This window comes from Gordionus sp. m RMFG-2023, chromosome 2, assembly GCF_954871325.1.
Source record: "Gordionus sp. m RMFG-2023 chromosome 2, tfGorSpeb1-WG-v2, whole genome shotgun sequence".
Taxonomy (NCBI): Eukaryota; Metazoa; Nematomorpha; class Gordioida; order Chordodea; family Parachordodidae; genus Gordionus; species Gordionus sp. m RMFG-2023.
In genome coordinates, this window is record NC_088776.1 from 50170158 (window position 1) to 50187219 (window position 17062).

The following is a 17062-nucleotide window of genomic DNA, read 5'->3' on the forward strand; positions in this document are numbered from 1 at the left end:
ATAAACTCATTTTATTAAAAGGTAACGGTGACGTGTTTGGGGATTATTTTTGGCGAGAACAGACCATCGGACAATCGAGTGCTAACGTCAGGGCCTTAACATATTGCGACCTACACGTCATCAAAAGGGACAAACTATTGGACGTATTGGCTTTTTATCAAGCCTTCGCTAATTCTTTCGCCAGAAATCTCATTCTGAACTACAATCTCCGACACAGAGTTTTATAAAAAAGAGAAATAAAATATTGTTTTTGGTTGAATTATTAAAATGATAATTTGGTGGATAAATAAAATTGTCTCTTAAATTTTTATTCCATCGATAACTTTGGGTGACTTTTGGGAACCCTGTTCCTCCAAATAAAATTCTTTTGCTCCCTCCTTCCAAAAGAAATTTGGATATTCGTTATTCAATACGCTATCTAAAATAATTAGTTTAGCCCCACCTCCCATCGATTGATATATAATAACTTATGAAGGCATATTTAGGGTAGCTATGGCGTAACAGCGATGCTGCGAGCCTCCCCTGAAACCTTCACGGGGCCCTTTCAAACCTATATATATACTCCGGGTTTCCTTTTGCGGCCCACCTCGCAAATGGTTACGTTTCACTGGTTAAGCTTAATATTTTGACAAATTAATTTAGCTTATATACTTGTAAAACTATTATATTTTTAATGTTCAAAATAGTTATGTTACATATGTATATATCGTTAAGAAAAATTTTTTATATACTTGTTACAATCGCAACCACCCAAAAAAAATTTTAAAAAAATATAAAGAAAAAATTTTAAAATATGTAAACTATAAAGATAATCATATAGACGTAGTTTAAATTTAGCAAAGGAGGGGAGGGTAGCACTAACAGAGACCTTCATGGGTCGGGTATGAGTCTAATATTATATTATTTTTTTAAAAATTTTTTTAATGGGCTTGGGCTGGACTTGGGCATAAAATTATTAAATTTAAATTTAGATTATTTAAAACAGTTGCTAATTTAAAGAAATATTGCCTTTTTTTTCAAATTTCAGTATTGTAAACAAAATGCTTGCCTAAATATATTTAAATATTGTTTATTTTCATTTAATAAAAAAAAAAATTTGGGATTTGGGCCGGGTTTGGGAAATTTTTTTGAAACTTATCATGGACTTGGGCCGGACTGGGCTTGGGAATTTTTTTTAACATTAGATATAGGCCGGGCTTGGGCCTATAAAATTTTTTTACTGCGGCACTGGGCCGGGCTTGGTCAAAAAATTAAGCCAATGAAGGTCTGAGCACTAGTTGATGGGGTTTTCCTTATATATTTTATTAAAATGTTTATTTTATTGGAGGAAAAAATTTCCAATTTTTAAAAAAATTATTAACTTTTACTTATTATTTTTAAAAAATTATTGCATTAAATGACTTCTCATATACACATTTTCTTAGAGGGATGGGAGAGTGGGAGCATGTAGGGAGAAAATTTTTACCCGCTTGAAATGATTTTTACAAAAATAGGCAACTTTCTGAAGAGGGGTTCATTCAGAGCTTTTCTTTCTTATAATCAAAAAATGAACCTATAATCAAAGTATGAATTTATAATTTAAAAAAGGGCGATCTCTGCATCACCTTCTTTGGCTAATTTTATATCATACGAAATTATAATCATGTAAATTAATAAAAGCATATATTTTTATTCTCATGACTTAATGTAATTTTTTTTTTTTAAAAAAACTAAAATAATATTAGGCTAAATTACAAACAAAAATAATTAATTATTTTTTCCCCCCTCCCTTTAATGTCATACAAAATGGGTATTAAAATATTCATGCTCATTTAAAATTTACTGAAACTAACTAAATTTTATTTCTGCAAGAAATTACATTTATAACAATTAAAAAATTATTTTTAGATAGTTTTTAGAAAGGTTGCTGATGTCAAACGTGAATTGGAGTTAGAAGAACTTCGGAAAAATCAACCTTTGCCACAGTTTGACGAAAATCACCCGGTTCGAAAATTACTATCTAGACTTCGCAAATCTAGCACTGCTCAGGATAAAGTTTTAGGAATTCTAGGTAATTTTATCAAAGAAATTATATGTAAAAATTATGTAATATGAAGACTATATAAAAAAAACAATCGAACATATCAAAGGACATTACCAAAAATTATTGATTAACATACAAATAAATTATATTAATGTTCCAAAACCTGCACTGTTCGGAAAAAATAAGGTAGATAATTTTTATTTACCCCCTCTTACTTAAAAAAAATGATCCGACCGGCCATAAGACCAAGTGAGAATTTTGCCCATGCCAAAGAAAATGTGGATATTTGAGGTCAGTTTTTTCAAAAAAAAATTTCGGTCCGGGTTTTATATTTTCAGGCCAGGCTCGAATTTTTTTAAAATTTTCTGCCCCTTTATTTTTAATTTACATAGCTAATAATGGCGATTTAAAATATTTTGTTTTAAAATACACGGCCTGGCCCGATTATTTAAAAAAAAATACCTGGCCTTAGGACCGGATTATGGGATTTAACAGTTTTTATTTACAATGATACTGACCGGATTAGTTCAGACTAGGACTCATGGATAGAAATGAGAGTTTTATTATAATAAAAAAATCTCTACTATTGCATATAATTTTAAATTTAAATTTTTTTTGTTACAAAAATTGATTTAACTTAAAATGGTTGCGCCTTTTTCTTCATATCACTTAGGTAGCACTACAAACTCGACCTCAGAAATCAAAGGTGCCTTCATCAAGAAAAATTCCAGTTCAGGATCGTCAATCCTTCAACCCAATAGAATGTTGAATAAATTGACTGCCTCGGTGGCTCCCGCAAAAAATAGTGATCCATTGACACATATGCTAGGCGATAAGATAATTACATCCTTAAACAAGGATACTAATCTTCAGTTTAATATACCCATGCCTACCTCAACTATTTTAAATAATGTCATCGAGATGAACAATTTGTCTAGCATCGTGAAAAGCGAAAGTAGATTGCCTTTGATAGAAGCATCCACCAACAATGATGAAATAGATGATGAGGACGATGAAAGAAAGTCTCAACTCATGTTGGAGACGCTGAGAAAACAAAAAGAACGAAAATGGCGGCATTTGTTGATAGGGGAAGACGATGAACCAAGCAAACAAATAGCCCCTTTAATTAATATCCCCACCGTTTATACGGAAAATAGTACCAGGTATCTCGGCATTGCACCTTCTACACCTTCTCGACCAATATATGAACCGGTGAATATGATAGAAAATAGCGTAATAATGATAAACAGCGAAATAAAAGATATAAAAGTTGCCATGGAACGGATAGAGCTAAAAATTAATCACATATTGGCTAGGCTGGATCATGACCCGAATTTCAGTATTTTAATTTACATTTATAATAAAGTTTTACTGGTTTAATATGTTCAAAAAAATTTGAAGAATGGGGGGGGGGGGGATATGCTTTGCATCAGCGGTAAGAGACAAGTGAAAGGATTCTACGCACAAATATGACAGCTTTCTTTTTACAACAATGGAATGGGACATTGTTTTTTTAAGAATCAAATTGACCATAAAATTTATATTGGGATAAGGTGCAACATGTTTTTTAAAGAAGTTTTATTTTTTAAAAAAAATTCTACATTTACAATAATGGAATGAAATGACCAAAGATATTATTCCGAAGATCAGCCATGGGTCTATTTATTTGAGTTTAGGGTTCCATCATTAACATATTATTTATATGGGAAAGAGAATGTGAAGTTTTGTGGATAGGCTTTCACAGTCACAAGTTTTTAGTATAGGTCATCTGTAACACATCATTTTGATACTTATTGCTACTTTTTTTAAATATTATATTTTCCTATTTTAAGATCAGCCTACCGTTCCAATATCTTACACAAATTCCTTCAATTCCGATTCTTACATAACCCTTTCTAGTCCAACCTTAAATAATTCTTCAACTTTACACCCGTCAATACCACCTACAATTGCGATATCTAACATTTCGTCATTGCCTAGAATCAAAAATATTATCGAAAAAGATCAAGATATGGAAGTTTAATCTATTTTCCTTTTGGGATAAAGATTCTAAACGCGAGTCCAGTCAATATATAAAGATCTTACCTGTTCATTTTCATTATACCAAAGCATATGCCTTATTTATGTTAGTAGATAAGAGAATGATGGTCGAGATTGTTATGATTTATATATGCAGTTCATATTCATGCAAAATATTGTATTAAACTATATTGTAGATAATTTCTATTATACACATTTAAAATTATATTGCCGAATTTGAACAAATATATATATTTAAGTACAAATGTGATATTAAATAAATGGATTTAATATTTGAGATACATTCTTTATTTAATGAAAGTAAAGTAGAATTATGTATACCGGTGATATTTTAAAAGCAGGTTAGAGTCCCTACAAAAATCTCTTTTAAATGCGACCTCCTCCTCTCAATTACGCACATAGAGGCGTATCCCGGATTTTCCTATGGGGAAGGGGGGGGCGTACTATTAAGCGAAATTTTTATCTATAAATTTTATTACTTATAATTTAATAGTCGTTTAAATAATTATTTGCTTTTACTTTTTTTTTCAAATTATTGTTGCATTTGTGGGTTGAAGTGGATTTTTATTGCTTAAAATGATATTTACGAGAACAGGCAATTCCCACTTGCCCATCCTTTGGTTAAGTCTACACTGATATATTTTAAGCGATCACATGTAAAACCTATCACCTCAATAATTCATAAAATAACGGACAGTTTTTTTTTATTGCATGAAAATATAAAACTCTAATATATTCATAGTTTGTGAGGATAGCCCATACAAAATCAATTTTAATAGATAAACTTTAAAAAAATATCAATTAATTTACAAAACCATTTTAATCGTAAAAATTAATTGAAATAAGATATCTATGTTATTTTATGATTCAAATTCGAACTAAGGGTTTGAAGGAATAGCGAAAATAGAGGAAATATTGAACTGATAAAATGAATTGTAAAAAAAGAGCCAGTCCTTAAATTATAATGTAGAAGAGAAAGAATGGGAGGGGGGGGAGGGGGGATAAAATAAAGAAATCGTTTATTTTCATTATATAATATAAATAATATCCTTTATCCTTGAAAATGATATGCAATAAAAATAGAGTTATATTTTTTTCCTGCATTCAATTTTTAATCACCTTATTCCATATATTAATATTTTCCAGCTTCTCCCCAATTCTTATGCAGGCTCAAATAGAAACAGATATATACCCTAAAAGAAAAAGAAAATCGATAAAAGGGTACAAGATTTGGATATTACGTTACCTGTGATCAGACATCATCTAAGTTAATGGCCATATTACCACCCTAAAATAATAAATAAAATGAAATCCAAATCATCAAAATTAGCAACAAAAAAGAAATTCAAATTAAAGGTTGACGCTGTCCGGGAAATTTTTTTTCGGTTTACAAGTTGTCCGGCACAACCCGTAATTATTTTTTATGAAAGAACAACATAATTTGCCTAATTACCAATTTTAAAACATTAATTTGCCTATTAATTAGATTTAAAAAACATTTTCAAAACTTCGGCTCGGCCCATAAAAATAAGGATATTTTTTGGTGGTATTGATATTTTTTATCATATGTCTAAATTTTCGCAGCCACGTTTAATAATTTTTAGATTAGAGAAGAGTAAAATAGTTTAAAGATATTGCGCTATCTAGCGGGTGTAATTTTAATACTATATATTTATATAAATCATGATTTATTTAAACATGTTAGCATAATAAATAATAAATGCGAAATTTTGCATTTTTTCACTAGTAATAATTATTTTATGATTAATATCTTACAATTAAAATTACAAATATTAATTTTTTTATATATTGACAATCAAAACGCATTTTAAATTAGCATTACCATAAATCTCCCACATAAATAAAATTTGTGAAAGAAATATTTATATGCCTAATTAATAAAATTGCTAATTCTGATCGTTATCAGTTTAAATTTTTGTGAAAGGAAAGTGATAATAAAAAAGGATATGCCTTTGTCAATACATCGGTACTACCATTTTACACCTGTTCCCTCAGTTTTTTGAACACCATATCTAAAAGTTAATATTGCCCATTTTACTAACAAGAACAGTTTCACATTTTATTTCAACTATGAAAAATAACAACACTGTAAATTCGATTACATCAAATTCTTTAAACCTCTTATTAATAACTTTATAATAAAAATCTTTATGGAGGACAACCTTGCTAAGCATATTAGGCCTTATACTTAAAATTAAAAACCATTCATAGTTTTTTTTTAAATCATTTTACAAAAATTTTAGTAGCACACTTTGTGTTTTATTTTTATTTTAAATATATATATAAAAAATTCTTTTTACCTTTATATTTTGGTAAACCATAATTACCTGGGATAAATATCCTGGTCACGGCACCAATATCTTACTCCTAACTTTATTTAGCTTAACTTTTATTTTAACTTTTCTCGTAAATCAAGAATAATGTAAAAAAAAATAAACAAATTGTACTTAATTTTATTAAATTAATATCAAACATTTTATAATAAAAAATAAATATATCACAATATAATTCAATAATGAATCATCTTTTTCTCAGCGGAGAAAAATATATATTTTTCCAAAAATATTAATCATATTATTTTTTATTATAATATTATTTTATTTGGGTTGCCTTTAAAAATTATGCATGCTACGACATGCCACCTCTTTGTGGGAAAGAGGCATTACCAGAAACATAAAAATATATTGTACATGGTATATAACAAAAAGTATATAAAACGTTAACATGAAATTTTACCATATGGTCTCCGTGGAACCACCAGTGGAGCTAGTATCATTTCAGTCGTTTTTTCGACAGCGGTATTTCTCATTGTGCACAACACTTTTGGATTATTGTGTTGAGCCTTCACCTGAGCTATATTCATTGAGCCCACCCTATTCATCATCCGCGAGATGGAGGCTGAGGAGTCATCTCTAATTATGGACGGTCTAATAATATTCTTCACAAACTCTCATGCTAATCATCTTGTTGTCGTCCTTTAAGTCTCAAACCCGTTGTCGTTGCTGCTTCCCAGGGGTTGATTCCATCGGACTGTAGCACTGAATCTTTATATGATCTTCTGATTGACAATTATAACACCGTCTCTTCCTTGAATCGGGGGCTCTGTTTCCCGTCCTTGGTTCCCCTCCGGGATATCAGCATTCATCTGTAAACCCATATATTTTAGGATGAGCGTTATTTGAAGGTAATGAATGACTGTCCAAATCTATGAGTTTTGACTTCGTATTCTTTAAAAAAACTTTAATAAAAGGCTTCCTTTTATAATTAAGGAATTTTACAAACAAATATCATTTCAAAACTTCTACAGTTTTTTTAAAAAAAATATATAAAATATCAAGAAATAATTTTTTTTTAAAAAACCAACACAACTATAACTATTTATTTATTAATTAACAATTGTAAAAAAAATGTATGATGCATAAAAAAAACTGGAAAGACTAAAACTTCTTTTTTTTCTTTTTCCGACAACAATTTAAATTTATTTTTAAAAAAATGTGCGATGTAGATAAAAAAAACTTGATTTATTTATTATCTTCTCTGAATAATATTATAAATTAACATTTATCTTCCGTTCAGTAAAAAAAATGAATGGAACAACATCAATCCCCTTTTTATTGTCACTTTTCATTTTTAGAAAAATTACAAAATGTTAAATATCGTAATTAACAATTTTATTAAGCACTCTCTGCAGACCAAATTACTGATATAATCAATGTTTTTACAGGACCATAATATCATTATAATCAACTCAAACAAATGAGTTACTATGCAATAAATTATTTTATTATTTTTCCTTATTTACCTTCAATCAAAGGCAATCGAAAACTATCATGTTATATAAAAATAAGAACCAATGTTGATGTTAAAACCCCCTTAACATATTATCCTGCCCATTCAATAACTGAGAGTAACATTTTAGACTAACTAGTCGCATAAGTTTACCCTCAGTCAAATTTATAAATCAACCTCATTTATAATTCTATTAAGTAATATATCGATTTAATTTTATTATTTAAAAATTAATAAGACTGTCTAAATATTTATTAAATGAATACTTAAATATTAGATTAGATTAATACATATAAATTATATTTTCACTATGTCAGCTTGCAATCAAATTTTGTGTTAAAAATAGAATATCAATATCACTCACTAAATATTAATTTAACATTAACAGTTGAAACTTAATTGACTATTATTATTTAAGTTAACATATAACCCTAATTAAATAAATATAATCATTTATTAATTGAAAATAAAAAATTTAATATTGCAATTAGCCGTATTCAAAATGACTAATCATTGTATATTTATTTTTAAATTTTAGTATCATACTTATTCCTGAAAATATTTTCAAGGTTCAAATAAGTATAAGAGATTTCTGTATAAAAAGTAAGTAATTAGAGATATAGTTTATAATGCTCTATTATATATAGTTGTTTATTAAAATATTAGATAAAATGCAACTTTTATAGACGTATTTGACAGTTATATAATATATTACAGTTAATATTATAATGAATTATATATAAATGCTTTTGATAATAAATATAGTAACAATTTGCATTTAAGTAATTAATGCCATCTATTTAGTTATATATAATTTTAAAAATTAAACATTTTATTATTTATACTACAATAGATGTAATATATTTGATATCTTTTCTTCTCTTAGGAAAGCTATTTTTTTCTTTTTCGAAAAACAGTTTTGAATTAAATTTTTAATACAAGTATATTTTTGATATTAAGATATAATATACCAACTAGAGGTGGTGCGAAAATATATAAAATCTTGATTGTTTCATTTTATCATTCTGGTTCTTATTTTATGGTTAGAAAATATTTTATTTCTAATATGACATCCTTGCCGTGTAAACAGCGTATACATGACAGGATTTTCACTGGATGCAAACTCCCTCCAAAAACCTTTGCTCCCCTAAAAAATTCACGCCGCCTTCGGCGGCGGTGTCTCTACTATTATTCTTTTTACCTTTTTAATTTATTGATACTCTTTTTTGAATTTATAAAGGATAACTTAAATTAATCTATCTCTACTACCAACTATCGATATTTTGTGAATATAAAGAATTTATTTTTTAGATAATAAATTCAATTAAAACCTCCATTATTTACAATGAATTAATTATTATGGCATCATGAGCTTGCTTAAATATCGAAACCTTTTAAATTACATTTAAAAGGATAGCAGAAAGTTTTATTTGGAAAACAATTGTATGATTGTTTGCTATATAGATTAGGTCGATGAATTGTATTATAATAATTCTATGATAAAAGTATTAATTTTACTGCAATAAATGTTGTCCTATTTCACCTCAAAATTAATAAATAACCCCCTCCCCCCAAAAAAAAAAGTAGGATACAAACTGTTCCTACCCCTCCCGCTCATGTAGCATATAATTGCATATTTTAGATAAACAATAATGATCAACTGTGTAGTCGTTTATATATTATTTAAAATGGAAGATAATCTTGTAGAAATTTAATATCTCACAATAATTTTCTCGATTGCTTATCTAGCTTCCATCTTGTCATCTAAGAGGAAGCTCTAACCACCATATAGTTTTATGATTTAGATTGGTCGTTTATACTCTCTCCTTCAAAAATTGTTGATTGGGTTTAGGCCAATAAATTTTTCCTTATTAGTCCATTCTATAAAACATTGTCTAAAGTGGTAACAAAGAGCTATACTAGTTTGATAACCTTTTGTCAATGTAAGTTGCTAAGAATTATATTATTGAATTATGTGGTTTTTATAAGCAAGTTTATTTTGTATGCATATTATAATAAATGACAAAATATGAAAATTAGAGTAATTGTTCAGAGTTAGCGAATTTTAAAAAACCCGGCCATTGGGTGGTATGGGAGGCGAAGCCCCCATAAAAATTTTTTTAGTTGAGCCTCCTGAGATTGTGAAGGCTAGCGACGCCCCTGATATCCTTCCACAAACATCAAAACCAAATAAATATAATTATTAATGGTATTTATTTGATATAAATTCACTTTTAAGTCTTTTGAACTAAAAAAAAAATAATTTTTGCTCTTGGGGGGGGGGGGGGGGGGGCTGGAGAGGTCCAAACCCGAAAACCATCCCCGTAGCTACGCCACTGGTTTCAGGTAAACCGAACCTAGCTCATAATTCCCGTTATTTTCTAATAACAATTTTTGTGGTATAACCAATCTTCTCATATTCTATCCACTTTGAATAAGAATCAACCACTAAAAAGTATGAATTTTTGTCTATATCAAAGAAATCGACGCTGATACGTTCTCACGGTATAGTTGATTTGACTCCCTATCTTTTTACGGGTATATAGAGGCACACGAATTACAGGGAATACATTTCCTTGTAATTTTTTCAATATCATTATTCATACCAGGCCACCATACATATTCACGAGCCCATTTTGTTTTTTAAAAATGAGGATACTAATTCAAAATTTTAAGAAAGAAAATATGTGACAAACTAAAACTAAAATAATATAAAAATATATAAGTAACATATCCAAAGGTCTACAATAAGTGGAGTCTTCAATAAAATTTATAGATAAATTAATATGCCTATATATCTAAGATGGACATATTGATGCAATGTCTAGTTGATAATTTCAAGTTTCAAGCATAAGGGTTTGTTTGGATTTTTTTGAAAAAAATTATTCATGTTGGAAGAAGATTTATTTATAATAGAAAATTTATTTATATTTTATATAGATTGAAATAATTAATTATTTATTGTGGAAATTTATATTTTTCACTAAATGTCATGCTTCTCATCCAATGTTGCTCTCATAATATATAGATGCCATATTTGCCATCTGACAATGACTGATGGGAGTGATTACGATCATTTTATAATAACTTGAGAATAATTATGCTGCATATAAAAAGATATTTTAATACTAGAAGTTTAAATTTTATGTAATTGAGTCTATTTTATATTAAATAGTTATTAAAAAATTCTATCAAAATGTAAATATCATTAAAAATGATGGTATGAGAGCAATTTAAATGAAATAAATCTTATTTATGTTATGATAGACTTGTATAATATTTGTCTTGATGGAAAATGTTTAAAATCTCCTTATGGAAAAATATTAAAAACCAATTCAGAAGGTTTAGCTCATGCTATTGTTCAAGAATGGATATCTCAAAAAGATATTATAGATAAAAGCAACATGCATTTTGTAGGATTAAATATTTTTTTTATAAAGTATGAATATTTATAATAGACAACAATGTTGAATATGTCTCTAGACAATCCACAAAAATTATCTAAGGATGCTTTAATCACGAGTTTATTATCATTTTTGGAAAATGATACATTATGGTAAAATATAATATCTGATTTAGTAATTTTTGGTAAGCTATAGAAATGATGGTGAAGAATTATATATGCTTCAATCTAAATTATGGGATCCTTTGATTGATTGGTTTGAAAAAAGGTATATTATAACATTGAAGCTTGCATTTGTATGATTTTACATTAAAATTGGTACACACTTTTTGTAAAGAAAACAACATAATTTTTATGAATATATCCATTATCTCCCTCCTTTTTAGATTTAATGTCAAAGTCAATTCAACAGTTACTCTTTTAAATCCAATAACTGATTCCAATTCAAAAGAAAGACTGACTAGACATTTATTTAGCCATAGTTTTGAAGTTTTAACAGGTTAGTAATCAATATTTTTAATTATATATTCATTGTCAATATAGGCTATAAATATAGCTGTGAAGCCAGCAGATCATTAATCATAACCTGTGCTCTAATGGAAGGAACCATTGATTCTGAAAAGGCTGCAAATTTAGCTTTATTAGAACAAAATTTTCAAGTTTTAAATTCAAACCTTAACTATATCGAAATCATTTTTATTCTTTAGAATTAGAATTATAAAATGAATTATTTCATGCAATGCATACTAATTCATCTAAATAGATGGAGCTGCCAGTTTTCAATTTTGGAAAACCTATTAACCAGAACCCCTTTACGAATTGTTTATAACAAAAGTAAGACTAAGTTATTTGTTCAAAGACTTGATTCATTTTAATAAGAAAAAAATTTCATTGCAATATTTCGAACCAGAATCTCTAAAATATATTCTATTTTATATACTGATGATAAAATAAAACAGAGACTTGCTGGCCCAGGTACATGGGCCGGGCTGTATATTTTAAAACCAAATATTCAAAATCGCCATTATTAGCTATAAAAATCAAAATAAATATAATATATTTTTAAAAAATCTGGACTGGGCCTGAAATTTTTTTTAAAAAAAAAACTTGGGCTAAGCCAAAAAAATTTTTTTTAAATAAATCCGGGCCAGGCTATACAAATGGTACCTCTGCAGGACTCTGAAATAAAATAACAATTTTCTAACAAATAAAAAAAGGGAGTTACGATTTTTTGAAGATGAAGAAGCACTTTGCAATGTCAGCAATATTGTTATGACAATCATTTGTCCTATAAGATGGTCTATCAATTTGGATATTAATAAGTGTTAATTGGGTGCTTATTAGTATTTAGGAACCTAACTAAATTAAGAGATCATTCTATGTAAGGGTCAAATCCTAACATAAATAATTTGAGAATTTGGATGAGGTAAAAATTAAATTTGGATCCATCTAGGAAAAGTGTTAAAATGCATATAAACAAAATTCTATTAATATTTTTTTAAATATTCTAACAATGAAAATTAATATTTATAATAATATATATTTGTTAAATACCAATACACCTTAACCATGTCTCATTAAATTGCTTGGTAATAGTGTTTCTTTTTAAACAGACTTAGCATCTAAATTATCATTAAAAAAATCTGCTAGATTTGCTTTTTTCCTAAAGAAATTTATCTTGTTTATATGAGTTTTTTCATGATTTTTGATTTTTCAAGTGAGATTACTTTGGCAGGAACAGAAAGAACTTTTTTGTGCCAGATGGGTCTACAGAATAGGAGGTTGTTAAAGTAGTGTGCCTTTTTTGGTAACGATAGCTACCTTTTTCCCAATTATTTATTTTTTGGCGTGCTCCTACTTAGCTATTTTTTGAAAATATAATGAATGTAACTATAAACACGAAAATTTAAATATAATATCATGATTAAATAATTTTTATAATTATTATTTAATTTTCAAATTTATATTTTCAATTTGTATTATAAACCTAAATTATATGGCATAAATTATTTAATATGTCATCACAAATGAATATCCAAATCAATGTAAGTGAGTCAGACAATTATGATATTAATGAAATGGAAGGTACCCTGGAAGAAAATGTTCTTGATAACAATAATACAAATTTTCCATTTCCAAAATATAAATATTTTCAAATTAATGTAAAAACAAAAGGTGGCTACAAATTTATTTGTTCAAACTGTAAAAAAAAAATACCCTCGAATAAATCTAGTAGCTATAACCTCAAGTCTTTTTTAAATTCTAATAGTATTTTTATTTTGTAAGAATGTTCAGGCCAACAGTTTTAAAGACATAAAAAAAACATCTTAATAATTGTGGTATAGGGGAGACTACATTCAAAAAAACCAATTCAATTCAAGCTAAATTGATTATTAATATTGCACACGCCAATATTTCTCAGAAACTGGCTGATAAAGTTATTGTCGATTTTATAATTGATACAGTTCAGTCAATGTCATTGGTTGATAATCCATCATTTATCATGATGATTAAACTTTATACTGACAACAATTTTTTGTTGCCAGACACTAATGATTGAGATAACAGACAAAGATGTCCTAGTTAGGACCATAAAAACGACTTTCACTGATAATTTTTTTTCAAATAAAGGATACCCTATACGGGTTTTTTAAATATAAAAATACAAATGAGTATTATTGATAATTTTTCTTAATATTAAAAATATTTATATACAATTAAATACTGCCTTGTCCTCAAGTGGTAGTGTTGAGACATTATTTAGTAAGGCGAAACTTATACTTTCTGATCCTCACTCTAGACTTGGGGATGATAGTATAGAAATGATTTTATTATTAAAATGCAACAAAATCAATAAGAAATGAATATTACAATAAATAGTTATTTTTATTACATTATCGTCTTTTTACATAAAATTTTTTATAATAAAAACTAACTATATTTAAATATTTATAAATTTGATATACTATGTAATTACATTATAAGCAAAAAATAAAACAAATTTATTTTTAAATTTTTTAAAAAAAATTGTAGCTAATCGCGCGCTCCTTTTTTTTGGTAAATATCGGTAGCGCGATACTTTTCAAAGTAGAATTTAACAACTGGCTGTTAATCATTTTATCTTCCTAGTGTATTTAGGTTCTTAAGATATGTTTTTTTAATTTATTTTTAGCGAAAAATTTAAATTTTCATTTTAGAGTGCTTAGTAGTTAAAACTAGATTAAAGAATCATAACAGTATCCAGGATTTTTCTGTGGGGGTGGGGGGCACTATGATTTTTCCCCATCAGTTTTATTGGAGATCTTTAGATTGTAGGCCTTTGGCTATATTAGATTTTTATAAAAATATTTTTGAGTTTTCACTTTTTTTATTAAAACGCTTTTTTTCTAAAAATTTTGAATTATAGTCGTTATTTTAACTTTTATTAATTTTTCTTTCTAATTCTTCCTTATAATGATATATTGTTTTCAGAGAGCGGGGGAGGTGTGTAAGGGGGTGGAGGTATAAGCTTAAAACGATATTTATGATAACAGTCAAATTTGCGATGGGGGTGGGGAATTTCCCCTCTACCTTACGCGCCTGACGGGATTGATACACTAACAAACACGTTCTGGAGGGATGGGGGGGGGGGAGTGAGGAATATTAATATAATATTTTATAAATAAGGTCAGATGATTTTATTTATTTCTATATATCTGCGTTTTGAGGCAACTTTCCTGATACCTAGCCATCAAGCTTAATTTTTTTAAAAAATGGAATATTCAAATGCAGTAAATGCTCGCTATATTATAGTGTACTTCAAGCATAGACTCAATTTTTTTAATAATAAAACAAATTTTAATATTCCAGTATGTTTAACAAAAAACGTTTTATTTTATCTATCGCCAAGGTAAAAGATTGGGATCCTCGTTCTTTCTTTTTTAGAGCTTCGATCCTTTGATCGCCATTTTTTAAAATGTTACTTAACAATCCCGATATTAAGAGACAAAGATGAATGTAATTAATATATAAATATATATCTGATGGGAAAGGAGTCAAATTCAATATTATATCAAAATTTTAAAAATATTATTTTTTAAAAGTTTAATCCAACGGTTTATACATTTTTGAGCCCGAATTATCTTGATTTTATATCCATGCTGTATAAGGACTAAGTCCCTAACCAACTTATCGGTTACAGTAATCGCAATTTTTTGCATTGATATTATCGAAAATCATCATATCACAGCAGTATGTTCCAATTACATCTCATGTCTTAAACGATCATATTTACCTTGTGGGAATTTAATAATGATATGTTACCAATTTCTTTTGTTATTTCCGGTTTCCATTATATGAAAATCTTAGTACCATATTACTCGCATTTTATTTATATGCCAAAAAATATTTTTCTTGACTCACGGTGACCTGATAACCTGGCAGCTCTAAATTAAAACGAAAAAATGCTTGGTAGCTTGAATTAAGTAAGGTTCACATTATATCAGAGAGTATATTATTACATAGTTTACCATTTTTAAAAATTTTTTTATATAACGCACAGATTCAGAAATGGGGTAATGTTGAATGGAGCCATGATATACATGAATGTGACGTTATATCTAGATTAGCCAGCTCTTACATATTTTGCCATTTTAATCAAGAAATCTCCAATATACAATCTATCTCTTAAATTTGAAAATTATTATAGTTAATTTACAATGAAAAAGACTACGTTATGCAAACTCATATTATAATAAACAAAGAATATACTCCCTGTATGAAAGATTATTGATCAAATTCAGATTTTTTGTAAGAAAAAATTTTCCAATTGTATTTGATCACGTATCAGGTCAATTCAGCAAAACTTTTATCGCGAATGTCGTTTATCGCGAAGGAATTTTATAGCGAAGATAATATCGCGAAACCAATTCCGCGCATTTTTTTCCGTGAAACATTTATAGCGAAGACAATATCGCGAATTTATTTCTGCGAATACATTCTAGCGAAACTTTGATCGCGAACTCGTTATAGCGAATTTATTTCCGTGAAACCTAAACCGCGAATACTTTATAGCGAATACATTTTAGCGAAGCTTATCGCGAACTCGTTATAGCGAAACTTTAATCGCGAACCATTTATAGCGAATTTTCTACCACGAATGTATTTGCGCGAAATTATTATAACGAGCGCATGACCGCGAAAATTGCATATTCATTTTAAGTGAAATTGATATATTCAATATCAATTTACTAACCGAAGTTTCTTAAATCATAAACGCGAATGTTTTAAGAATATTTTATTACGTATTGTTTTTAATAAGCATGTAACCTCTATCTGATGTGATAGAAAATATATTAATCTTTCTGGTCTCACTCACTCATGGTTGTAAGTATGGAGGGGACATTTGTTAAGTTTTTACCAGAATAAGTTAACCCCCCTCCCAACATAAAATTTTATAGTGTGCTTTATGTCTTAAAGTAAATGAAATACGTATTTTCCAATCTAGATAAAAAAATATACTGAAAATTAAGAATTTTTTATGGATTTTCTCAGATTATTTTAAAAATTATAGAAGATTTTACTGATAATTAATGCCTCCTAATTACAATTTTTAGATAATGCACATCGATATAACTTTCTGATATAAAAGTAACTAATTCATTTGAATATTTTGACCTCTCCTTTTTCTTCTATTCGCATTTTAATAAATAGAAATAACTGCAAAGTTATTTAATCAAAAAAAAATTCGAAATATTCTATTGGATTACTTTGTAATATTTATGAAATAAATCATTAGATCTTCAGTT

General features: G+C 27.8%; 2 protein-coding genes across 5 annotated transcripts in view; both read left to right on the forward strand.

Moving 5' to 3' along the window:
- LOC135924755 (potassium voltage-gated channel protein eag-like) overlaps window positions 1-4340 on the forward strand; it is a 60850-nt gene extending 56510 nt beyond the window's left edge. For all 4 annotated transcript variants that reach the window (XM_065459860.1, XM_065459861.1, XM_065459859.1 and 1 more), the window contains 4 exons: window positions 22-218; window positions 1888-2050; window positions 2697-3362; window positions 3856-4340. In XM_065459860.1, coding sequence (XP_065315932.1) covers window positions 22-218; window positions 1888-2050; window positions 2697-3362; window positions 3856-4046 — 1217 coding nt within the window. In that variant the 3' untranslated portion in view covers window positions 4047-4340. The remainder of the gene's footprint in view (window positions 1-21; window positions 219-1887; window positions 2051-2696; window positions 3363-3855) is intronic.
- Window positions 4341-10983: 6643 nt separating this feature from the next.
- LOC135924675 (ATP synthase mitochondrial F1 complex assembly factor 2-like) lies at window positions 10984-16843 on the forward strand. The gene is made up of 7 exons (XM_065459769.1): window positions 10984-11093; window positions 11141-11286; window positions 11332-11429; window positions 11467-11544; window positions 11663-11775; window positions 11820-11935; window positions 15817-16843. The coding sequence occupies exons 2-7, from the start codon at window positions 11278-11280 to the stop codon at window positions 15943-15945; spliced, it is 543 nt and encodes a 180-aa protein (XP_065315841.1). The 5' UTR covers window positions 10984-11093; window positions 11141-11277; the 3' UTR covers window positions 15946-16843.
- The last annotated feature ends 219 nt before the right edge of the window (window positions 16844-17062 follow it).